The sequence below is a fragment of the Schistocerca americana genome, chromosome 1 (assembly GCF_021461395.2).
Source record: "Schistocerca americana isolate TAMUIC-IGC-003095 chromosome 1, iqSchAmer2.1, whole genome shotgun sequence".
NCBI lineage: Eukaryota > Metazoa > Arthropoda > Insecta > Orthoptera > Acrididae > Schistocerca > Schistocerca americana.
In genome coordinates, this window is record NC_060119.1 from 259,667,746 (window position 1) to 259,693,542 (window position 25,797).

General features: G+C 40.5%; 1 protein-coding gene and 1 non-coding gene across 2 annotated transcripts in view; one reads left to right on the forward strand and one right to left on the reverse strand.

The window, feature by feature from the left end:
• The window catches only part of LOC124624664 (prolactin-releasing peptide receptor-like), a 553,962-nt gene that overhangs the window by 240,859 nt on the left and 287,306 nt on the right, over positions 1 to 25,797 (reverse strand). Inside the window, exon 2 of the mRNA XM_047149123.1 lies at positions 16,928 to 17,107. Within this exon, the coding sequence (XP_047005079.1) occupies positions 16,928 to 17,107 (180 nt within the window). The remainder of the gene's footprint in view (positions 1 to 16,927; positions 17,108 to 25,797) is intronic.
• On the forward strand, positions 4,650 to 4,723 carry Trnat-ugu. Its single transcript has one exon. It is a non-coding gene; the product is annotated as a tRNA-Thr (tRNA).

The window sequence follows — 25,797 nt, forward strand, 5'->3', positions numbered from 1 at the left end:
AATAAAGCAATGAGGCTGCTGCTCCTTTCTTGCAAAGCCATTTCACTTTGCTACAAACAATATACTTTCTCGTGTTCATATTTATTTTCAAGACAGATGCATTTCACTTCCTTCGTGATTTTCATGAAATTATGCAGAGTGAGTATTGTTCCCTCAACGGTTCAAGATACGGAAAAGTCATTTTGGCAGACAATTACAGGGAGACGGTTACGTAGTAATTAATTAAATGGTTAGAGGAAGGTACTTTAAACTGGTCTGTCCCCCTAAGGCGGACGGCCTAGTCTTCCGAACTGTAGTCGGGGACAAGTATAAATAATAGTTGACGCTTCTGCCACTCTGCAGCGGAGTGCACAAATCGCTCACTTCACCTGTTGCTTATCGTTCCGCCATTTATTTTATTTTATTTTATTTTTTTGCGAATTGGAAAAGTTTTCATGTTTTGGTACACTTATCTTTCGTTCATATTTTTAGTTAAAATATTATTAGTTTAACAAAATGCAGGCTATAGTAGCGTAAACTTGATCCCCTTCACTTGCTTAAATTAGAGTCTTTACTTGTTATGTTTTAAGTCTGGATGTATTAGTTTCTGTGCACATGCTCTCCTGGAGTTCTCTTGCAGATTCAAAGATAAGGTTGATTCAAGAAAGGGATTCCATCTAAAATGACTGAACCTATCAATGCAGTTCACAAAATGAACGCTGTTTGGAAGGATGCCAGTAAACAGTGTACTGTTCAAATGTGTGTGAAGTCCTAAGGGACGAAATTGTTGAGGTCATCGGTCCCTAGATTTACACACTACTTAAAGTAACAACACACACCCACTCCCAACCCCGAGGGAGGACTCGAATCTCCGGCGGGAGTGGCCGCGCAGTCCGTGACATGGCGCCTCTAACCGCACTGCCACTCAACGCGGCAACAGTTTACTCAGTTTACTGTTCCAGAAACAACAGGTGTGAGGTTTTCCATCATGAAGTACACTGCACCCAAGGCTGCAGCAAACACATAAGGAGGCAGACCTACAGTATTCGGAAAAATCTTGTAGAAGAGCTGGTTTACTATCGTCTCCCTATAAAGCTTCTTTATTTGGGCCTGCTCGTAATGACTTGTGATTAACAGTCCTAAAATTAAAAGAGAGAAATAACATTAGATCCCTTTTCAAAAAGGGGTTTTTTGGGAAAATGTGGGTTTGTCTTTTTCTTAATCGTCCCAAGCCAATCAATCGGAAAGAAAGTGTACAGCAACATCATATAGCTGGGATCTCGTGTTCAGAAAGGAAAACACAAAGAAATTTTGAAATTTCTGGAAAATATTATATTATACATCTTCATTGAAATTATATTATGTCTTCTCTGAGTAAATATCTCCTTCTAATTTTGTTTAGTGTTATTTTGATTATTTTTTTTCGTTTTGGTAACTACTTTACAAGGTGGATAAGTGCAATCTTTGGGATGGTTCAAATGGTTCAAATGGCTCTGAGCACTACGGGACTTAACATCTATGGTCATCAGTCCCCTAGAACTTAGAACTACTTAAACCTATCTAACCTAAGGACAGCACACAACACCCAGCCATCACGAGGCAGAGAAAATCCCTGACCCCGCCGGGAATCGAACCCGGGAACCCGACCGTGGGAAGCGAGGACGCTACCGCACGACCACGAGATGCGGGCAATCTTTGGGAGACTATTTCTTTATATTGACTTTTAGTTACATTTTCTGAGAGTAAAACGTAAATTGTGCATTACATTTTAAAGTAAAAATTAAATGCTTTCAAGAGAAATTTTTATTATTTTTTTATTTTTTAAAAGAAAATCAAAATAAGTGTCTGGTTTTGGGTACTTTCCTCTGATATTATTTATGTTTCACTCAAGCGAGAGATTGAACTAGGTATGGGTTTTAAATGAAACGATATTGCAATGAAAAGACGAATACGGTGATCTAACATTTGTTGATGATGACGTGTCCCGTTTTGGAGACTTTCTTTTAATGCTGTTCACTGATGTATCAATCGAGAAATTGAACTAAGTAATGATTTTTAAGTGGAACGATATTCAAATCTCGCGAAAAGATGAATAGAGTAATCTAACAATTGTCGATAATGTCTTGAAAATTTTCCGATAAATACGGGAGAAATGTACTAAACGTGAGAGATACGGCTCTCGGCATGGACTACAGCCTTGTAAACAGTGCTAAACAGGGCTGTGCGCACTGTATGCAGCTAGAAGATACGCCGAGGTTACTGCTATAGGATGAGACGTATTCACCTACATTTTTCATAAATGGAACTGTATGTTAACATTTAGCGAACAAGAACGAGGTTAAATAACCTATTTAAAATGCTGCATATCATAACTCGAAGACTAGGAATGAAATGCACGAATTAAAACGGGTCTGGAATAGGGATCAAATGTTTTGCCATTACTGTTCAGTCTGTACACCAAAGCAGCAATGGTGGAAATAAAAGAAAGTATCAAAGCGGGATTAAAATTTATGCTGAAAGGATATCAAGAACAGGATTCGCTGATGATATTGCTATCCTCAGTGAAAGTGAAGAAGAATTACAGGATGTGTTGAGTGGAGTGAACATTCGAATGAGTACAACACATGGATTGAGAGTAAATCAATGAAAGAAAGAACTAATGAGGAGAGCGAGAAACTTAACATCTCAGATGGTAATCAGGATGTAGACGACTATAAAGAAATCAGATAGGTTTGTGGGGCACTCAACATAGTGGTCTGCATTGAATATTGCTGCGCGGTATGGGATCATTTCCAGGTAGGATTGACGGAGGACACCGAAAAAGTGCAAATAAGGGCAGCTCGTTTCGTGTTATCACGCAATAGGGGTGAGAGTGTCACTGGTACGATACACGAGTTCGGGTGGTAGTCACTGATATAAAGGCGTTTCTCTTTACGTCGAGATCTATTTACGAAACTTCAATCACCAACTTTCTCTTCCGAATGCGAAAATATTTTGTTCACACCCATCTACGTAGAGAGAAAAGATCATCATAACAAAATAAGAGAAAACGGAGCTCGAACGGAACGATTTAGGTGTTCCTTTTTCCAAGAGAGTCGAATAGTAGGGAAGTAGTATGAAAACAGTTCGATGAACCCTCTGCCAGGCACTTAAGTGTGAATTGCGGAGTAACCATATAGATGCAGATGCACATGTGGTCATCATCCTTGGCCAGCAGCGCTCGTGTGTGTCGACCGAGATTCTCTCGAGGAACAAGTGTGTTCGCCAGCGCACATTCACACAGCGCTGCGAATTTCGACGACGCCGTTAAGAGGAAGCGCGGCTCTACGTCTCTTTAGATGCAGATGTGCAACTGAAGTTACACCGCTCAGTTCAGCGCATGGCATGTGAACAATTGTATCAACAGCTTATTCATTTCTCTCCAGTCCTGTTTTGTGCTGGCCCTATTGCCGCTGCACCCTGAAGCGAATGCAGTGTTTCCGACATTTACGTTTATGCCTCCTCTATGAAGGAGAGCTATACTACCTTTTACAATTTTCATTACGCACGATGGCTCCCATGCTCCGCATTCTTTGGAAATCAGCTGAGCCTCTTCCCCAATGTAAACACCAATTGAAGAAATTGCCTGTTGTTCCGAAGTTACTGTGCAGCTTCAACGTATGTTGGAAAAGACGTTCACGGGCGGCTATATAAGACTGATACATTTTCCTGTTCCAATTTACGCAATACATTTTCTCGGCTCTCTGCATGGATCCAGAAATATTCAACAACTTCTGTTCCTCTGTCTTAGGTCGTACTGTAGTCGTTCGGCATGTAACATCGAAATTTCCCAATAAGGTGAAGAAACACGTTCCGATGAGGTACAGGTGTTTCGGTGGATTTCTTAGGAAATGCCTCCTGCTCCAAACTGCTTAATGGGAAGCATATCTTCAACAAGAAAATTATGTTCCTCAATTTAAAAACAAATTGAACATCTCAACACCACAAAAAGCATGCTGCAACTTTCATCAAGTGAATAAAACAGCTAAATAATGTGAAACAGTCCCGAATCTAAGAAAAAACTACAATGAAATGAACACCCTTAGCTGCTTACAGGCGTTGACATACGTCAACGGGGACATATGAAAATGTGTACCCCGACCGGGACTCGAACGCGGGATCTCCTGCTTACATGGCAGACGCTCTATCCACTTTTTTTATTTTAATCTCATTTTGTTTGTTTTTGTTCGTTGTATTTGCTCGGGGCGGACGTCGAAAGACACCCGCTTCAGTTCGATGTTGATCCATTAACTCAGTTTTTTCTATAACAGAGGGTAGCCAATCCTCTGACCGAACACGCTGAGCTACCGTGCTGGCATCCATCTGAGCCACCGAGGACACAGAAGATAGCGCGACTGCAGGGATTTATCTCTGGCACGCCTTCCGCGAAACCCACATTCTCAACGTATTGTCCCGCACTACATTCGTAGTGCCCCTGCCTATTATACTCATTACTCGCGGCGCGTTGCCGATTCCCGTAAGAGTTCGGGCACTGTTTGTCCATTCGCACAGAAGAAGAAGATGGTCAAGTGGCCGGTGAGCCTTAACTACATATATACTAAGGTGGTATCTGTTCTTTCGGACGGGTGGCGTGCCAGAGATAAATCCCCGCAGTCGCGCTATCCTCTGTGTCCTCGGTGGCTCAGATGGATAGAGCATCTGCCATGTGAGCAGGAGAGCCCGGGTTAGAGTCCCGGTCGGGGAACACATTTTCATCTGTCCCCGTTCTCCTCTGTGTCCTCGGTGGCTCAGATGGATAGAGCATCTGCCATTTAAGCAGGAGATCCCGCGTTCGAGTCCCGGTTGAGGCACACATTTTCATCTGTCCCCTTTGACGTATGTCAACGCCTATAAGCAGCTAAGGGTGTTCATTTCACTGTAATTTCATTCTAACGAGCTGCATGGTCACCTATGGTATCTGTTCTTTCGGACAGAAGAAACAACACACGACCGTTTTGATGCACATTCTGGGCTGAATGCTGTGAAAGAGGATACGCTAGAGTTTCTTCATCATCTTACAGCAGCTCAAGATTACACTATAACTGTAATAACCTCGTTGTCAGTGGGATATTAAACTCTCGTCTTCTCCCCTTTCATGGGTGTTCAACCAAAAAATTCTCAAATGACTACAATTTTTTTAACAGACACTAAAATTAGGATTTGAATGTTGATACTGCTATGAAAATTCCGCAGTCAGTCTTCTAAAATATGCAGCATATCAAAACAAGTACCTGAGCTCTCACCACATTTACATAAAGGAAATATCTGAAATTATAGTATTATTTCGTCTCTGTTTTCTGTGTATTATCACTCCAATATCTTCGTCTCCTCAAACCGTCAATGTCATGCTGTCAAACTGCAACGTTAAAGTACTGTACCCCGCAATATTTACAGTTATTTTGAAGCTTTGCCTGTTAGAGGTCCGAACATGATGTGGTTGAGGAACTGATTAACCGTATGCTTCAGCTGGGCAGTATTAAGTGTTGGTAAAATCTCTGACGTCATTTCCAGTTGCGACCCACTAAATTTTAACGCAATTACAGCAGCATCTTCAACTACGTATCTATAATTTATGAAGAATAACATCAATGTATTAAGTTTTTTGGAAATTTGTGGTAAGGTACAATGGTACCCAAGGCATACACACTACCTAATCTAACTTAAAGTAACTTACGCTAAGGACAGGACACACCCCCATGCCCGAGGAAGGACTCGTACCTCCGACCGCGATGTAGGCCATATAAAGCTTTGTGTTAGACGTTAGGCGCTGGGCATATTTAACACCTCGTTGTGCTTACATATAATACAACTTTATTATTGTAGATGTATGGCTTATATTCCAATAGGCATGCATTTTAATGTGTCACGATGACAATTTAGGTGTGACTATACTTAAATGTTGGACCTTAATTGTGCTAGTAAGCTATGAGAAGTCTCACAATAACTCGTCAGTAATTTTATTTATTTGTGCGTTATCGGATATGACGCTGTCTGTGGAAACGTTACATGTGTCACTGCCACCGTCTCTGGTCGAGCGTTTATAGGAAGTTGCTTTCAATCTGCAGTTTATACAACCTTAGTCCTTCCTTCCCTAATGCGACAATTGAGCTGTGTGTGCGTATATATATATATATATATATATATATATATATATATATATATATATATATATATATATGTGTGTGTGTGTGTGTGTGTGTGTGTGTGTTTGTGTGTGAGGTGTAGTTGATTAAACGTTTTATTATTTTCACGAGCTGCTGTTTCTTAAAATGCAGACACACAAATTTATTTAGGAACTGAACAAAATGTAAACATTACACATATTTTAGAATATTGTGACATCACAGAAGTTGATTTGAGCGTTATAGGTTTTTTTTATATGTTATTACACTCAACTAACCCCTTCATAATCTATGTAAACGTCGCACTTTTCGTTTTACTGACGAATTTCGCACACTGGTTTAGATTATTGTTACATCTTGCTTGTGGAAGGTAATACAGTCCATAAAGCTTTTACAGAGCCTTGACACCGTAGTTCTGGTTACAAACTTCGGCGCAAATAGGCCTTTGCCATTTGCAATAATTATCATTCAGTAAGATCGATTACGTTTTTACTAATGAATAACACGGCGCAGTTTCTGCATTCCTCATAAAATGATGACTGAGAACAATATGAATGCGGACATATTTAATATCAGAGTGTATTTTGAATTATATCAAGAGTAGGCCCCAGGTATAATTATTTACATTGACACTGTCAACTTGGTTGCATGCCTTCCTGCTTAGTGTTGTATTTGAGCTAACACGTGCTTTTTCTGTAATTACAGGCCTGGTCGAGTTAGTTTTACGAAATTGATTCCGTAGGTCTACATTCTAAAATGTTAGCTGTTATTAGAGATTAAAACTAGCACTGGAATACATACTTGATAACTTTGGGCACTAATTTGGCGAACATCTGTAAATGTGGAAATTAACTTGCATTTTCTTCACTTTTTAGACATATATTTACAGACATTTTAGTATTCTGCAACATATTATCTGTGGGAAATAATCAATTTACGACTTCTGTGTTTTTTGACAGTGGAGCTACCTATTACTGACAGCAAGAACTAATCATGGTACAACGAACGAACGAACGAACGAAGAATTCACAATTTCTACAGTGAAGCTATTTTTTGGTGACAATAGTAACCTCAAAGAAAGTCTTGGTAAAGCATCGAACCATCATCGTTTTCTAAATTGCAGCCATCTGCTGGTGACAGGAACATTCATTTTCTAGAGAGCAGGAACGTGCTGGCGACAGGAGGTACTAGGCCGTGAAACAGAACTTTATTTCTTTCACGTTTTCTGGGTTTGCGGGATAGTATTTAGGGTATAACTAATTTTCAATAAACACGAATTCCTAATTCGTTATTTCTATTTTAGAAGTAAATGTTGATTTTGAATTATTTATAGAGCTGTAGAGATATCTAGAGACAGCTTCAAATAAAGTATATCAATGTGACTGACGAGCCAGTCCTTAAAGTCAGTAGTGCAAACATAGTTGATAAAATTTTCGATATTGCAAGCAATTCAGATACTTATCAAATTTGGCTTCTGAGTGGAGGCATAGGGCGCTTCAATCTGATAGTCCACTTGTTAACTACATACCTTTGCTGTGCATTAGCGTCAACTGATATCTAATTGACTATAGTATTATTAAAGCTGTGAGGACGGGGCGTGAGTCATGTTTGGGTAGCTCAGTCGGTAGATCACTTGCCCGCGAAAGGCAAAGGTCCCGAGTTCGAGTCTCGGTCCAGTACACAGTTTTAATCTGCCAGGAAGTTTCATATCAGCGCACACTCCGCTGTAGAGTGAAAATTTCATTAGAGTATTATTGACTTCAGTGATTAGTCCCACTTCGAATCGAGCCCTGATGAGCAGCGAAGACATGTCTGGAGACATCACAGACAGCGGTTGGGTACCAACCTGGCTGTCACCTGCCATGTGGCTTGACACCCAGGAGTGATGATCTGCAGTGGAATTTCTTGTCATAGCAGGAACCCTTTGGTTATCTGCCATGGCTACCTTACAGCACAGCAGTACATCAACAATATTCCATGCCCCGCTTTGTTGCCCTGCATGGCAAGCCATTCTTGCCTTACGTTTCAGCAAGATAATGCTCGCTCGCACGGCAGGAGTTTCTGCTGCGTGTCTTCGTGCTTACTGAACCCTTCGTTGGCCTGCAAGGTCTCTGGATCTCTCCCCAATTGTGAATGTTTGGAGCATTATGGTCAGGGCCCTCCAGCCAGCTCAGGATTTAGAAGATTTAATGTATCAGTTGGTTGGAATTTGACACGATAACCTTCAGGATGACTCTAAGAAACCTTTCAATCAATGGTAAACTGAATAGCTGCATGCATCAGGACCGGAGGTGAACAAATGTAATATTGACTTGCTCAGTTGGTGATGCTCTTTCACCCTGAATCATTCTTTCAATTTTTCTGAAATTTTGAACATTTGTTTGTCTGCACATGTACCGATTTCTATCCCATATGGATAATTCCTTCATGTTGCGTTGAAGTCTTTTTTTTTCACAGATATTCAGTTTAAAGCATCTGCTGAAATATGAGTCTCAATAGTTTGAGTTTTAATATTTGCCACTAGCACTTAGCACTATGACTGTGTCATTGTGCTTTGATAATATGTGTGTATCTGAGTTTGTTATTTGCTGTTTTAATATAATATGCATCAGAGGCTAGAGCCATACTTTTTGATACCCGTTATGAAATTAAGTTTTTGGAAATTTGTGGTAAGTTCCTACGGGACCAAACTGCTGAGATCATCGGTCCTCAGACTTAGACACTACTCTGAGATGAAGAGATTGGCACAGGAGAGGAATTCTTGGCGGGTCGCATCAAACCAGTCAGAAGACTGATGACCCTTCCCCAAAAAAAAAAAAATTGTACCATTGCCATTGTTGACTAAAAGGTTCGCATTGTTCCAAAGCTGCCGGCCGAAGTGGCCGTGCGGTTAAAGGCGCTGCAGTCTGGAACCGCAAGACCGCTACGGTCGCAGGTTCGAATCCTGCCTCGGGCATGGATGTTTGTGATGTCCTTAGGTTAGTTAGGTTTAACTAGTTCTAAGTTCTAGGGGACTAATGACCTCAGCAGTTGAGTCCCATAGTGCTCAGAGCCATTTGAACCATTTGTTCCAAAGCACTGCAGACGCGCTGGCTGTAATGCTAATGGCTGCTAGTGAGATGTGTAAGCTGTGTTCTATTGAATGATGTCTTCCCCTGTTTGCGAACTTAGGGGTAGTGGCGTCTGCTGAGGTTTCAGATTACCTTTATTGTGAATGTCACAGTAAACTAGAGTTACGGTCGTCTACTGGTTTTGATAGGGTCCGAAGGTTTGAAAGTGTAGCAGCCACCGCGGTCTAAATTGAGCTGTAATGGCTTCTGGATTGCGTCACTACCTCAGTGCTGTCAGCATATAAGGCCTCATCCCTGTGGGTAGTTTATTCAGCCCCTTGCATTGAGTGTCAAGATGAAGTGCTGTATGATGATTGTACACATGAAGGTTCTCACAGTCGATGCAGTCTTAGTATTCAGCAAGTTTTCTGTTGTGTATGCAATTGTGAATTGAGACGGTACTGGTTCACTCATGTGTACAGATGTAGATAACACCATCGACTAAAATGTTGGCTTTAAAGATGATGTGTTGTGGCTGAACCACGCCACCTCTACGTGTTTATTTTTCTGTAAGTGCTGTATGTATATTTAATATCTGGGGTGGTAATGCTTATATATTTATCTGCACAGTTGTTTCTAAGTGTGGACTAGTTTTCTTCCGATTTCAGTGATATTCGATTACCGCAGTGCAAGTACAAAATGACGTATTTTGTGAAAACTATTGTGCATTTGTAAGTGCAGCATATACATGTGATATGCTATTGCTCCTTTACACACATTTTAGTTGAATACTGTTCTGCTCTAATGATTTCATAAGCTGATGCATATTCATATTATTGTGGTCGCATGTACTTACACGTGTACTCGAGTCCGCCATCTTGAATCATCATCTTGGATTGTGAGTTCATCAGGCTGTGCTTATAGCTCCAGATACATCATGTATTTTTTTTAATTTCCCACAGTTTCACTCTTACAAAGCTGGGCTATTTAGAATTTCCCATCATTGTTATTGATTTCATATTATTTCAAACGTAGGGAACATGGGCAAGTACCGCTTTCTTGGATTTCACCATATTCGTTTGGTGGACCGTGCTCTAACATATCCAGCCCAAATTTTCAGATCAAAATCTCACTGAAGAATATGCAGACCTACGGTACCCAGTATCTGATAGGCAACGTATTAAGTATGTCTGCAAGACACTACTGAAGATGTATATTGTCATGCCAGCAACGAGCCATCAGTTTTAATTATGTGACGAAGAATTCGTGGCAAGTACGGCAACAACTTCCAGAGGATTAGTTGCAGAGGATATTTGTTTCCATACCACACCGAATACAAGGGTGTATTCGTGTCATTGGGGATCATACTTTATACTGAAGCTGATAGTGGACATCAGTACTGCATTAAATGAAAGTAAAATAATTTAATACCCGTTGAGTGATGAACATATTCACAAAGTTTATTAAATATCAGACAGCTAACTCACGATGTAACATTTTCCATTTCTGTCAATGTTGTCCGTTTATCACCCTTTACACAAAGGAACAGTGCACCAAGTGAAATTATCTCTTACACGATATATAAAATTTCAGAATTAGTTCATTGTTATTGTTTGTACGTGATGTTAGTGTCGTATTTATAAACTTTCTATCGACATAGCTCAACATCTGATACTATTAGATATGGTTTTCGTTGAAGAGAGACTTCCTAGCCAGCATCAATCTATTTCTAATGTACTTCTTGTTTGTGCTTTCTTATGCACTCTTATTTCCTAGTGAGATAATTTTTTTTTTTTTCCTTTTCGTACACAACTTTGTATTGCCTAGGACGGATATTAAGCAAGTTACTCTGTCACCCTCCTATAAAATCATAACTTTTAAACAACTCAAAATTTTTACGAAAAATAAGCGCAATATATATATATATATATATATATATATATATATATATATATATAAAAGCCGATAAAAATTCTCTTTACACTTTGTTAAGAGGCAGCCGTCATTCCTTCCGGCATAGCTATGAAAGGGTAGACCAGTTGTGGCTTAGACTTAATGAAATAGTATCGACTGGAATGGAGAGATTTATACGAAATAAATTAATATTAGACAGACCTGGCTCCTCATCGTACAAAAAACAGATCAGAACACTGTTGCAGAAGCAACGAAGAGCGCATCTCAAAATGAGAAGAACGTAAAAACCCTAATATTGGATAAGTTTTAGAGAATCTCGAAAATAAGCACAAACTTCATTGTGAAATGCTTTTAAAAGTTTCCATAACGAAATTTTGTCTCGAAATCTTACAAAAAATACAGACATTTTCGTCGTATTTGGCGTAAACCTACGGCAAGACACAATCAGTATCTTTACTGCAAGATAGTGATTGTGATGTTACCGATGACAGTGCCACTAAAGCAGAGTTACTCAACATAGTTTTCTGAAATTTCTTCACAAAGAACTCGTATCAAGAACTGCTGCCAAGAGGATTAGCTTAAAAGTAGATATCCTCGGCACAGAGCAGTTTAAATCATTTAATAAACGCAAGTCGTCCGATCCAGATTGTGTATCCAGTAGATTCCTTCTAGAATATGCTTAGAAAATAGTTCCGTGCTTAAAAATCATCTACAACCGTTCGCTTGACGAAACATCTGTACCCAGAGATTGGAAAGTTGCGCAGGTCACACCACACCATTACTCAAGAAAGCAAATGGCCAAGAAAAGAAATAGGAGTAATCTCATGAACTGTAGACCCATATCGCTGAGATCGATTTGCACTAGGATTTTTTAACATATGCTGTGATCGAACATTACAAATTATCTCGAGGAAAATGATCTGTTGACACGTAGTCAGCACAGAGAGCGAAAATATCGTTCTTGTGAAACACGAGTAGCTCTTTATTGCCGCGAAGTAATGAGTGCTGTCGACAGGGGATCTGAAATAGATTCCGTATTTTTAGATTTCTAGAAGGCTTTTGACACCGTTCCTCACAAGCGTCTTCGAATCAAACTGCGTGCCTATGGAACATCGTGTCAGTTGTGCGACTGGATTCTTGAGTTCCTGTTCGTAGTAATTGACGGCAAGTCGTCGAGTGAAATGCTGTGCCGTACGTCCCTCTGCTGTTCTTAATCTATATAAACGATTCAGGAGCCAGTCTGAGCATCATTCGTAGACTTTCTGCAGAAGATGCAGTCATTTAACGTCTAGCAAAAGCATCAGAAGATAAGTTGGAAAATGATTTAGATAAAATATCTGTATGGTGCGAAAAGTGGCAGATTGACCCTAAATAATGAAAAGTGCAACGTCATCCATATGAGTGCTGAAAATAATTCCTTAAATTTAGGTTACATGATAAATCATACAAATGTTAGCTCAAATAAATACCCAGAAATTGCAATTACGAACGACTTGTACTGAATCGACCAGATAGCTAATGCAGTGGGGAGGGCCAGCCAAAGTCTGCGTTTTATCGGTGCGATATTTAGAAAATGCAACAGATCTACTAAGGAAATTGCCTGCACAACGCTTGGCTGTACTCAGCAAGAGTACTGTTGTGATGTATGGGATCCTTACCAGACTGGATTGACGGAGGGCATCGGAAAAGTTCAAAGCAGAGCATCTCGCTTTGTATTATCGCGGAACAGAGGAGAAGAATATTACGGATATGATACGCGAATTTGGGTGGCAGTCATTGAAAAAAAAAAAAAAAAAAGAGCGTGTTTCGTTGCGGCGAGATCTTTTCACGAAATTTCGATCTCCTACTTTCTCCTCCAAATGTGGGAATATTTTGTCGACATGAACATACAAGCGGAGAAATGAGAACCAAAATAAGAGAAATCAGATCTCGCGCGGAAAGATTCAAGTGTTCTTATTGTTTGCATGTTGTTGCAGTGTGGAACGGTATAGAAATAGCGTGAAAGTGGTTCGATAAACCAAGTGCCAGGCACTTAAGAGTGAATTGCAGAATAGCCACGTAGATGTAGAAGTAGTGTTGTCCTTTGTTGTCCATAAACCGTTTTATGACCGGCCTACATGGAAAAAAGATGTGGAGTGACAAATGTTCCAAGTTTGCTGTCTAATTCATTGAGACATTGTTCTGAGAGACAAATATATTTAACTGTTACTTTAGTAATGTATCAGTAAGGAAAACCGCTGTATCCTCATTCTATTTCCTTGTTGCAAGCAATAGTGGATACACGTTGAGGTAAGTCAAATGAAATCAGTAACATAGAACTAAGCCCTAGAATCATTTTCTCTCTCTCTGTGTTGTGTAATATCGCAGGAATTACTTGGTAATCAATGGCCGTCACTTAAATGCCATACATGTTCTTTTTTTCATTTCCTACAAGTAAGAGCTGGTCACGTTTTTGGTTCAGAATTTGATCTCAGACTTCACAAAGAAAACATTTGACCGACAACAAAAAAGGGTGGGTAGGAGAAGGAGTATGATAAAGTGGAATGTGAGTTCTGTGCTTGAATAAAGATTATATTTGATTTTTGACGTTAATCCTGTCATTCTGTTCTGGTCTATATGAACCGAACGGTTATAAATTTCGTTTTATTTTTATTTAAATATTAAAATAACTTTATGAAATTTGGTGACTTTGTCTGAAAATGCAAGGGCAATATGTGGTTAAAGATTTTTCAAATATTTTAAGTCATCTGGTCATAAACCTTGATGATGATGATGTTGTTGTTGATGATGATGAGGATGTCCCATACTCAGAGGAGCGTAGGGGACGATACGGGAGACCCGCACCACCGTACACTGGAGGTAGTCTGCCATTGCCTTCCTCCGACCATAATGGGGATGAATGACGATGATGAAGGCGGCATAACAACACCCAGTCATCTCGAGGCAGGAAAGATCCTTGACCCCGCCGGAAATCGAACCCGGGACCCCGTGCGCGAGGAGCGAGAACGATACCGCAAGTGTTATAGATTCGAGTCAATGTGATCCGTCGCTAATATGATTGCTCTAACCACGAATACTTTCTGATTGCCTCCTACTTTATAGTAGTAAAGACTTTCATTGCTCATACTTACCCTCAACATTCAACAAGTCAACAAAGGTGCTGCGCTTACGACAGTTTAGTTGTCATTACGGTTGGCTAGTCCGCAGACAAGCAGTAGAATCACTCGCCGTGTGCGGGCGGGAATTATCTTTCTGAAATGTAAGCCCAGGGTGGGAGGCCATGAACAGGAAGGAAACGGAACGTAGAACATCGTCGACATACCTCTGCGTTGTAAGAGCGCCGCACACGATAACGGAAGGAGCTCTGCTGTAAAAAAAAAAAAAAAAAAAAAAAAAAAAAAAAAAAAAAAAAAAAAAAAAAAAAAAAGGCAACCAAGATCATCACTTCTGGTTGGCGGTTGACAGTTGGTTGATATCCCACAGCAGTTTGGGGTGTCTCCAGACACGTCTTCGCTGGTTACCAGGGCCCATTTAGAAGAAGGACTCATCTCGACGACGAATTCCACTCCAGTCAACGAGATTCCAGCGAAAGACGTGTCTGGTGACGCCGCTGTCAGCTGTGAGATACCAACCTGACTGCCACTCGCCTTACGGCCCGACAAATAGGGGTGACGGTCTGGGGTGCCATTTCTGCCATTTCCCTTTCACAGCAGGACCTCGTTGGTTGTCATCTGCGGCACACTCACGACACAACCATACGTCGACGATATTCTGTGCCCAGTTCTGTTGCTCTTCTCGGCAACCAATACTGGGCTTCCTTTTCAGCAATACAGGGTGAAAAGTATTTAAACCGACAAACACTGGGAGGTTGTAGGGGACATCAAATCAAATATTTTCCTCTAATGTCATTATTTCCTATGAGGAGTATTTAAACCGGTAGAAGAAGATTTCTCTGGCGGCAAATTAATTAAACCAACAAATACTTTTCCATTTTTTTATGATCAAGAGACAACACATTAACACAACCCAATTTCAGTTACAGTAGATTTTCAAAAATGCCTCCACTGACACGTAAACAAAGGTTACACCGTCGGATCATGTTTTGTCTGACACGGGCAAATACCCCAGGAGTATCCTGAATTGTTCCTGCTGCTGCTACTATACGGGCAACCAGATCCTCTTCTGATGCAACAGGAGTCGCGTAAACAAGGTTGCTCATCTCTACCCACACAAAAAAGTCCAGAGAGGGCATATCTGGGGATCGAGCAGGCAATGGTGCAGGACCACCTCTGCCAGTCCACGTTTCTGGGAACCGTCGGTCCAGGAATCGACGCACACGACGACTGAAATGTGCCGGCGCCCCGTCATGTAGGAACTACATGTGTTCTCTTGTAGGGAGCGGGGTCTTCCAGCAATTCTGTCAGTGCTCTGGCGAGAAAATTGTAATAGTGCCTGCCGTTTAATGGCCTACGTAGCAGATACGGCCCAATCAAACAGTCCCCAACAACACCGACCCACACATTAACGAAGAATCGCACTTGATGAGCGCTAGTAACTGTGGCATGTGGGTTATCCTCACTCCAAACATGCGAATTGTGCATGTTGAAGACTACATCACGCCCGAACGTTGGTTTATCGGTAAACAACACAGAGGATGGAAATGTAGGATGCATTTCACACTGTTTCAGGTACCATTGCGAAAATTGAGCTCTGGGTGGGTAATCATCTGGTTCCAGGTTGTGGACACGCTGTGAGTGAAATGGACGTTACAATTGCTGTCGAAGGACTGTTCTTACATTCTTCTGATTCGTCCCCATGTTACGTGCAATTGCACGAGTGCTGACTGAAGGATCCCGCTCCATATGCTGCAAGACAGCTTCCTCAAATTTCAGCGCTGTTACCGTGCGACGGCGTCCCTGACTAGGTAATCTGCTAAATGACGCGGTCTCACGCAGATGTTGGTACACAGCAGCAAAGGCCGTATGATGCGGGATACGGCGATTAGGATATTGTTGTTGATAAACCCGCTGTGCAGCTCGTCCGTTGTGGTGCGCTACGTAGTACGCACCAACCATATCAGTGTACTCACTCCAGGTGTATCGCTCCACTAGTAAACAGAGACAATGCACTGCTGCACTGGTGGACACCAGTTGCCTACAACTGAAGCGCGTATTACGCCCTCTAACAACGGACGATCGTAATACGGCGTCTAACCACTGAAGAGCGTAATACGGCCTCCACTGGTTTAAATAATCCCCATAGGAAAAAATATTTGTTTTGATGTCCCCTACAACCTCCCAGAGTTTATCAGTTTAAATACTTTTTACCCTGTATAGTGCCAACCCGCACACGGCGAGTTACTTCTACTTACATAGGGGGTAGCAGTGGAGCAACGCGTTCTTCACTTGCTCAAACTGTCAAGTTCCGTCTCTCGAAAAATCATCCATTTTTTTCTGAAATTGTGATCTGTTTTTCCGAACATGCACATTACACCTACCAATATCAGTCCCATTCGAATAATATCTTCGTAGTGTTTCGCATATTTTTAAATTTTATTTTAGTTATTTATTTATTTTTAGAGTGTACGTTATTTTTTCCAATGATTATACAGATTGTTGGGTGCAGTAGTTGAGATGAAATGATTAACACAAGATAGGGAAAGATGAAGCGAAGCATGAAAACATTAATGAGGACTTAAAGAAAATCATCCAGAGGTATCACCTTCAGAATGAGCACTGTGATGAAAGGTAATGGAGTTCCATCGACGCAACAAATCGGCATCTGTACAAGGTTTGAAATTTTCATTTTAGACGCGGTACTTACCCCCAGGTCGAGGTACGTCAGGTAGAAGGGGTAGGGCACGACTATGCAGACGGCGAGCAGCCACGAGCCCATGGCGCAGATGCAGAGCGGCACCCGCGGCTTGTACGGGTACAGCACCAGGCGGTAGCGGTCCGTCGCCAGCAGCACGAACGTCAGCATCGTCACGTGCAGAGGGATGTCCTGCAACACGCGGGCCCGTCTGTGTGTACACACACAAAAAAACACACACACACACACACACACACACACACACACATACACACACACAAACAGAGTGGGCGTTATCATCTCGTCACCGGAAACATCAAAGGCATGAGAGGTGCAGGACGGCAGTCCGCGACATGCGAACAGGTACTGACACGCTGTACTCGAATTCTGGAAGAGATGGTTCAAAATACAGCTATTCCAAAGTGAATAAACTGGATTGAAAGCCGTGCAAATGTTGTTGTGGTCTTCAGTCCTGAGACTCGTTTGATGCAGCTCTCCATGCTACTCTATCCTGTGCAAGCTTCTTCATCTCCCAGTACCTACTGCAACTTACATCCTTTTGAATCTGCTTAGTGTATTCATCTCTTGGTCTCCCTCTACGATTTTTACCCTCCACGCTGCCCTCCAATACTAAATTGGTGATCCCTTGATGCCTCAGAACATGTCATACCAACCGATCCCTTCTTCTAGTCAAGTTGTGCCACAAACTTCTCTTCTCCCCAATCCTATTCAATACCTCATTAGTTATGTGATCTACCCAACTAATCTTCAGCATTCTTCTGTAGCACCCTATTTCTAAAGCTTCTATTCTCTTCTTGTCTAAACTATTTATTGCCCATGTTTCACTTCCATACATGGCTACACTCCATACAAATACTTTCAGAAACGACTTCCTGACAAATCTATACTCGATGTTAACAAATTTCTTCAGAAACGCTTTCCTTGCCATTGCCAGTCCACATTTTATATCCTCTCTACTTCGACCATCATCAGTTATTTTGTCTCCAAATAGCAAAACACCTTTACTACTTGAAGTGTCTCATTTCCTAATCTAATTCCCTCAGCATCACGTGATTTAATTCGACTACATTCCATTATCCTCACTTTGCTTTTGTTGATGTTCATCTTATATCCTCCTTTCAAGACAGTGTCTATTCCTTTCAACTGCTCTTCCAGGTCCTTTTCTGTCTCTAACATAATTTTGCAGAAACAGACAATGTCTGATGGAATACCGCAATCACTGGTTATACAATGTTACATGTAATCCGTCTCGACCGCAAAAATACTTATTCACATGACCGGTTTCGGTTCCTCTAGGACCATCTTCAGATCTGAAATTTCGTCCACATACAGCAACCTTCACATACTGCGTCACATAATTTTTTTTTTTTTGGTGGCGCTGCATGTGAAGAAATTGCAGATCTGAAGATGGTTCTAGATGATCCGAAACCGTCATCGGCAAACCTCAAGGCTTTTATTTCTTCTCCATGGATTTTAATTCCTACTCCAAATTTTTGTTCAAATGTGTGTGATTTTCTAAGGGACCAAACTGCTTAGGTCATCGGTCCCTAGACTTGCACACTACTTAAACTAACTTAAACTAACTTACGCTAAGAACAACACACACACCGATGCCCGAAGGAGGACTCGAACCTCCGGCGAGGGGGACCGCGCAGTCAGTGACTTGGCGCCTCTAACCGCGCGGCTCCAAATTTTTCTTTTGTTTTCCTTACTGCTTGCTCAATATACAGAGTGAATAACATCGGGGATAGGCTACAACCCTGTCTCACTCCCTTCCCAACCACTGCTCACTTTCTTGCCCATCAACTCTTATAACAGCCATCTGGTTTCTGTACAAATTGAAAATAGCGTTTCGCTCCATGTATTGGACATCTCCCACTTTCAGAATCTGAGAGTATTCCAGTCAACATTGTCAAAAGCTTTCTCTAAGACTACAAATGCTAGAAAAGTAGGTTTACCTTTCCTTAGTCTAAGAAAAGTCGTAGGGCAGTATTGCCCCGTGTGTTCCAATATTTCTACGGAAACCAAATTGATCTTCCCGAGGATGGCTTCTATCAGTACTTCCATTCGTCTGTAAAGAATTCTTGTCACTATTTTGCAGCCGTGACTTATTAAACTGATAGTTCAGTAATTTTCACACCTGTACACTCCGGCTTTCTTTGGGATTGTAATTTTTACATTTTTCTTGAAGTCTGAGGTTATTCCGCCTGTATCATAGATCTTGCTCGCCATATGGCAGAGTCTTATCATGGTTAGCTCTCCCAAGGCTATCAGTAGATCAAATGGAACGTTGACTTCTCCCAGGGCCTTGTTTCGACTTCGGTCTTTCAGTGCTCTGTCAAATTCTCTGTCAAATTCTTCACGCAGTATCATATCTCCCATTTAATCTTTATCTACATCCTCCTCCATTTTCATAATACTTCCTTCAGGTACATACCCCTTGTATAGACCATTTATATACTCCTACCACCTTTCTGCTTTCCCTTCTTTGCTTAGAATTGATTTTCCATCTGAGATCTTGATATTCATACAAGGGGTTCTTTTTGATCCAAAGGTCTCTTTTATTTTTCTGTAGGCAGTGTCTATCTTACCCCTAGTGAGATATGCCTCTAAATTCTTACATTTGTTCACTACCCACCCTGCTTAGCCGTTTTGCACTTCATTTCGATCTTATTTTTGAGACATTTGTATTGATTTTTACCTACTTTATTTACTGCATTTTTATATTTTCTCCTTTCATCAATTAAATTCATGCTATCCCTTGTCTTCTTACGTACTTGATCCTCTGCTGCCTTCACTAATTCATCTCCCAAAGCTACCCATTCTTCTCCTACTGTATTTCTTTATCCCATTCTCCTCAATCGTTCACTAATGCTCTTTCTGAAACTCTCTACAACCTCTGGTTCTTTCAGTTTATCCAGGTCTCATCTCCTTAAATTACCACATTTTTGCAGTTTCTTCAGTTTTGATTTACAGTTCACAATCAATAGATCTACCCCTGTAAATGTCTTGCAGTTTGAAACCTGGTTCCTAAACCTCTGTCTTACCATTATATAAACTATCTAAAATCTTCCATTCTGTCCAGACCTCTTCCACTTATAGACCCTTCTTTCATAATTCTTAAACCAAGCGTTAGCTGTGATTAAGTTATGCTTTGTGTAAAATTCTACCAGATGGGTTCCTCTGTCTTTCCTTATACCCATTCCATATTAACCTACTACTTTTCCTTTGCTTCCTTTTCCTACTATTGAATTCCAGTCCCCCATGACTATTAAATTTTCGTCTCCCTTCACTATCTGAATAATTTCTTCAATCTCATCATACATTTCTTCAATCTCTTCGTCATCTGCGGAACTAGTTGGCATATAATCTCTGTACTAGTGTGGTAGACGTGGACTTCATGTCTATCTTGGTTACCAGAAGTCTGGTTCCTACTGCCACCGAACGTCACTAATTCCACCTATATCTAACTTTAAACTATCCATTTCCTTTTTTAAATTTTCTAACCTTCTGCCCGATTAAGGAATCTCACATTCCACTCTCCGATCCGTAACTTTTGAACAGAATAGAACTGTCTTACTTGAAAAAGGCCTAAAGTACAACGTCATGCCCAACTTGGCAGACAAAAATTTATTACAAAACATGCTTGCCGACCTAAAAATTGGACTTGATTGTATAAACATGGATAATTCATGTCAAACTAGAATTGTTTTTGATGTAGCTAACATTTTCAGCAAAAACACAGCCTGTTTTCAAAATCATTAATTAAAACTTCCGGGCTGAATTCCGTGGTCCATATATAAAACTGCTTCTACTTCCTGACGTTTCGTTGCCTACTGCGAGCAACATCTTCTGAGGTGAGTCGGCGACTGGGTGCTAGGCGCTGGAGGTCCCGCTTATACAGGGTGTTACAAAAAGGTACGGCCAAACTTTCAGGAAACATTCCTCACACAAAAAGAAAGAAAATATGTTATGTGGTCATGTGTCCGGAAACGCTTACTTTCCATGTTAGAGCTCATTTTATTACTTCTCTTCAAATCACATTAATCATGGAATGGAAACACACAGCAACAGAACGTACCAGCTTGACTTCAAACACTTTGTTACAGGAAACGTACAAAATGTCCTCCGTTAGTGAGGATACATGCATCCACCCTCCGTCGCATGGAATCCCTGATGCGCTGAAGCAGCCCTGGAGAATGGTGTATTGTATCACAGCCGTCCACAATACGAGCACGAAGAGCCTCTACATTTGGTACCGGGATTGGGCAGACAACAGCTTTCAAATGCCCCCATAAATGAAAGTCAAGGGGGGATGAGGTCAGGAGAGCGTGGAGGCCATGGAATTGGTCCGCCTCTACCAATCCGAATCTGTTGTTGAGAAGCGTACGAACACTTCGACTGAAATGTGCATGAGCTCTATCGCGCATGAACCACATGTTGTGTCGTAGTTGTAAAGGCACATGTTCTAGCAGCACAGGTAGAGTATCCAATATGAAATTATGATAACGTGCTCCATTGAGCTAGGTGGAAGAACAAACTAAAATGAGCTCTAACATGAAAATTAAGCGTTTCCGGACACATGTCCACGTAACATCTTTTCTTTATTTGTGTGTGAGGAATGTTTCCTGAAAGTTTGGCCGTCCTTTTTGTAACACCCTGTATAGAGCGCTTAGATGGCGCCACCACTCATCACGTGCTTTCGACTTTAAAACTATCTCTGGCTAGTGCCATCTTTCTCGATTATAGGTAATCGATAGTCACTTCGTTAGTACAGGGGAAGGAAGGAGAAGCAGTTTTACATATGGACCACGGCAAATCAGCCCGGAAGTTTTAATTAATGAAGACGCCGGCTGTGAAAGCTTGCATGTTATGTTTTCAAAATGTTACGCATAGCGATAGGAAGTTGGTTCAGTTTACTAATAACAAATTTAATAGATGCTGATGCTTTGATAACTAAGTCTCACAAAGTTTGTTCTTTAGTTACTGTCTACAATTCTAAATACATTTCTCAAAACTTAGATTTTTAACGAAAATAATATTTCGGAACTGCATGAGTATCCGACTCAGCTATCAACGAAGCAAAAGTTTTAACCAAACCTTTTCATAAGAAAATGATTATCAACAAAAAACTTCAGGCCCCAAAACTTGGTTCTCAATTCAAAAGTCACAAGTCTAACCATCCGATACGCCCAATTTCCAATAGTGTGAATAGCGCGTACATTGATTTAGCCAAATTTCTGTATGAAACTCTGAGAAAATCATTCGTCTTCGAGAACAATTATTCCATCCTCAGTATTTACGCCTTATTCCATAAAATAAAAGATTTAGATGCAGCCCAGATACCAAGTTCTTTGCACTAGACATCAAAAACCTTTATACAAACGTTCCCGTATCCCATACAAGAAACGCTTAGGAACGTAGAAGAAATAAATTACGTCATTTTTAAAAAGAATTTTCAGATGAGCAAATCACGGACTATATGAATCTAACCACAGTCGTAACGGAATACAACTATTCTGAATGTAATATATAATTGCTTCAGGAATCCGACGGTCTCGCTGTGGGAAATCCGTTAGCTGGTATCCTTGCTGACATTTTCATTACCTCTCTACAAGAAAAGTTTTTCAACTGTTTCTCAGATACAGCGATAGGCATTCTCTCATATTTCAGATATGTTGATGATATTTTAGTCACCTACAAAGACCTGTTGATGGCATTGACCGTTTTTTCAATCTCTTCAGTGAACTTGAGGAGAAAATGTCCTTGACCAGTGAACTCGAAAGCGAGACCCGTCGGCTGAACTTTCTTGACTTGACGCTTACAGCAGAAGAAAAGAAAATATCATGTTTTTCGTAAAAAAGCATACACCGATCAGATCGTACCTGCGTCTTCCATGCACCCACAATCTCATACAGAAGCTTTCTTTCACTCTGCTATTCATAGAGTTACTTCTATTACACTCTCGAAAGAAAAATTCGAGGAAGAAATTAATTTAATCAAAACGATAGCAGTTAATAGCGAATACGAACCTGCCATCATGGATGACATCCTCAAAAAGAAAACTGTTGAAAGAGTTACTACGCTCGGCATCTCTATCATTGAATCCAGTCTAAAGAATTTTTTTATATTCCTTTCTCTGGGACCATCTCCTATCAAATTCAATGCCTCCTTCGTAATAAATACAGGTGTAAAGTCGCCTTTTCAAACAATAACAGTTTGAAAAAGAATTTATTCATAATTTAAAATTGACCAGTTCTCATTTGGGAAACTCTGGTGTCTATAAGATTTTTTGCGACTTGGTACTTGCCTTCACAGTCAGATACAAAGAACATCTTTTAAGAAAAAATGGCAATAGCACCCGAAATTCGTCTTCCTTCCGATTACAGGTTACGCGCCTAAAGTTGTTCACGATATCAACATTTTGCGCATTGAGAAGAAAGGGCGTAGATTAAATGTTCTCGTATTTTTTTGACATCTTTCTCGAAGTGATGACCTCATTCTTAATGAGCAGCTGCAATTACGTAATAAAAGCTTCTTCAACGGTGTAACGACGTTACTTGATATTTTGTTTCGTGTTCCCTCGTGTAGTTGCCGAAATACTTTTTCACCTAAGTCGACTCATAATTTTTTGTTTATTACATGATTTATACTGGCTGCATTTCATGTTATCCCGGTTTTCTACTCGCTGAGTTATTCAGCACCCTTTGTAATTCTATAATGGCGTTTTCAGCCTTTAAACTGTACTTCTAAGCTCTTATGTAGACAAAATGTTACCACATCTGCTGCTGTCAGATAAAAGATTGCCTTTGACTTCATGCGCTAAATAATGTTGATCATAATATTTATGTGCCTATAGTTTGAATTTTATGTAGACTGTTTGTATTTGCGGCTTCTAGATGGCACTCTTGGTGTATTGTTCACCTGCCCGTAATTGCTAATGCGGGCGCCTTAGTCAGATGCTACCTGTAGCTCGACATGCGTGAGCAGCCCATAGTGGCTCACCTTCCGTGTATTGTATTTCAAAAATTTTGGGACTAAAGCTTTAACGCTTGATATTTATTTTACACGTGACATATAAGTACTGTTTCTTTCTTGTTCTGTTAGTCACTGTTTACAATTAAAAAAATTTTTTTTCCTATAATTTTGTACTCATGTTATAGGTAAGTTTTATTTTTTTACTTCTGATGAAGGCACTCATAGTAGTGTCGAAACTTAGGTCAAAAGACTCCTTTTTTGCGACCGAGGGCTGTTATTGATTTAATTTTAGCTCTGGAAGACCTAAAATCAGATAAGGCAATAGGAACAGATAACATTCCCCTAGAATTTTTAAAATCATTAATGGAAGTGGCAATGAAACGGCAATTCACGTTAGAGCGTAGAAAGCATGAATCTGGCGATATACCATCCGACTTGCGGAAAAATATTACACACAATTCCGAAGACATCAAGAGCCGACAAGTGCGAGAATTATCGCACAATCAGTTTAACACCTCATGTATCGAAGTTGCTGAGAAGAATAATATGCAGAAGAATGGAAATGAAAACTGAAGATTTGTTAGATGAAGACCAGTTTGGGTTTAGGAAACGTAAAGCCACCAGAAAGGCAGTTCTGACGTTGCGATGGATAATGGAAGCTAGACTAAAGAAAAATCAAGGCATGTTCATAGTATTTGTCGACTTGGAAAACCTGTTCGATAATTTTAAATGATGTAAGATGTTCGAAATTCTGAGAAAAAGCAGTAGGGAGAGACGGGTAATATCCGGTATGTACAAGATCCAAGAGAGAATAATAAGACTGGAGGATTTAGTACGGAGTGCTCAGATTAAAAGTAGTGTAAGACAGGGTTGTAACCTGTCACCCCTACAGTTGAATCTTTAATCGGAGGAGCAATGACTGAAATGACAGGAAGGTTGGGAGTGAAATTACAGTTCAGGCTGAAAAGATATCAAAGATATGATTCGCTGATGACATTGCTATCCTCAATGAAAGCGAAGAGGAATTATATGTTCTGTTGAATCGAATGAGCAATCTAATGAATAGAAAATCTGGACTGATGCTAAATGATGAAATGTGAAAGTAAAATGTGAAAGTAATGAGAAGTAGCAGACACGAGAGCAATGACAAACTAAACATCAGCATTGGTAATCACGACGTAGATGAAGTTGAGGAATTTTGCTAACAAGGGATCAAAGTAACCCATGACGGACGGTGGAAGCAGGACATAAAAAGCAGACAAGCACAGGCAAAAAGGGTGTTCCTGGCCAAGACAGGTATCAACCATAGACCTTAATTTGAGGAAGATATTTCTGTGAATGTAAATTCGGAGCACAGCATAGTATGGTACTGACGCATGGTTTGTGAGAAAGCCGGGACCATTTGATACGTGGTGCTAAAGAAGAATGTTGAAAATTAAGTAGGCTGATAAGGTAAAGAATGAGGAGGTTTTCCGCAGAATCGGTAAGAAAGGAATACATGGAAACACTGTTAAGGAGAAGGGACAGGTTGATAGGACATCTGTCAAGCCATCTGCGGATAATTTATGTGGTACTAGAGGGAGCTGTAGAGGGTAAAAACTGTAGACAGAGATTGGAATATATCCAGCAAATAACTGAGGACGAAGGTTGCAAGTGCTCCTCTGGGATGAAGAGGTTTCAAAGCAGATGCATTCAATTCATGGCGGGCCGCATCAAAGAAGACTGGTGACTCAAAAAAAAAAAAAAAAAAAAGTATTGTCCGTGCCAGATGGAATGTTTCGTACTTCACTTTCTGATTAAATTTTTACGTTCTTCTGCACAAGTATATATCAGATGTTTGCAGTTTCTTTTCCTCCAATTTGACTACAGCACAGGATGGCAGG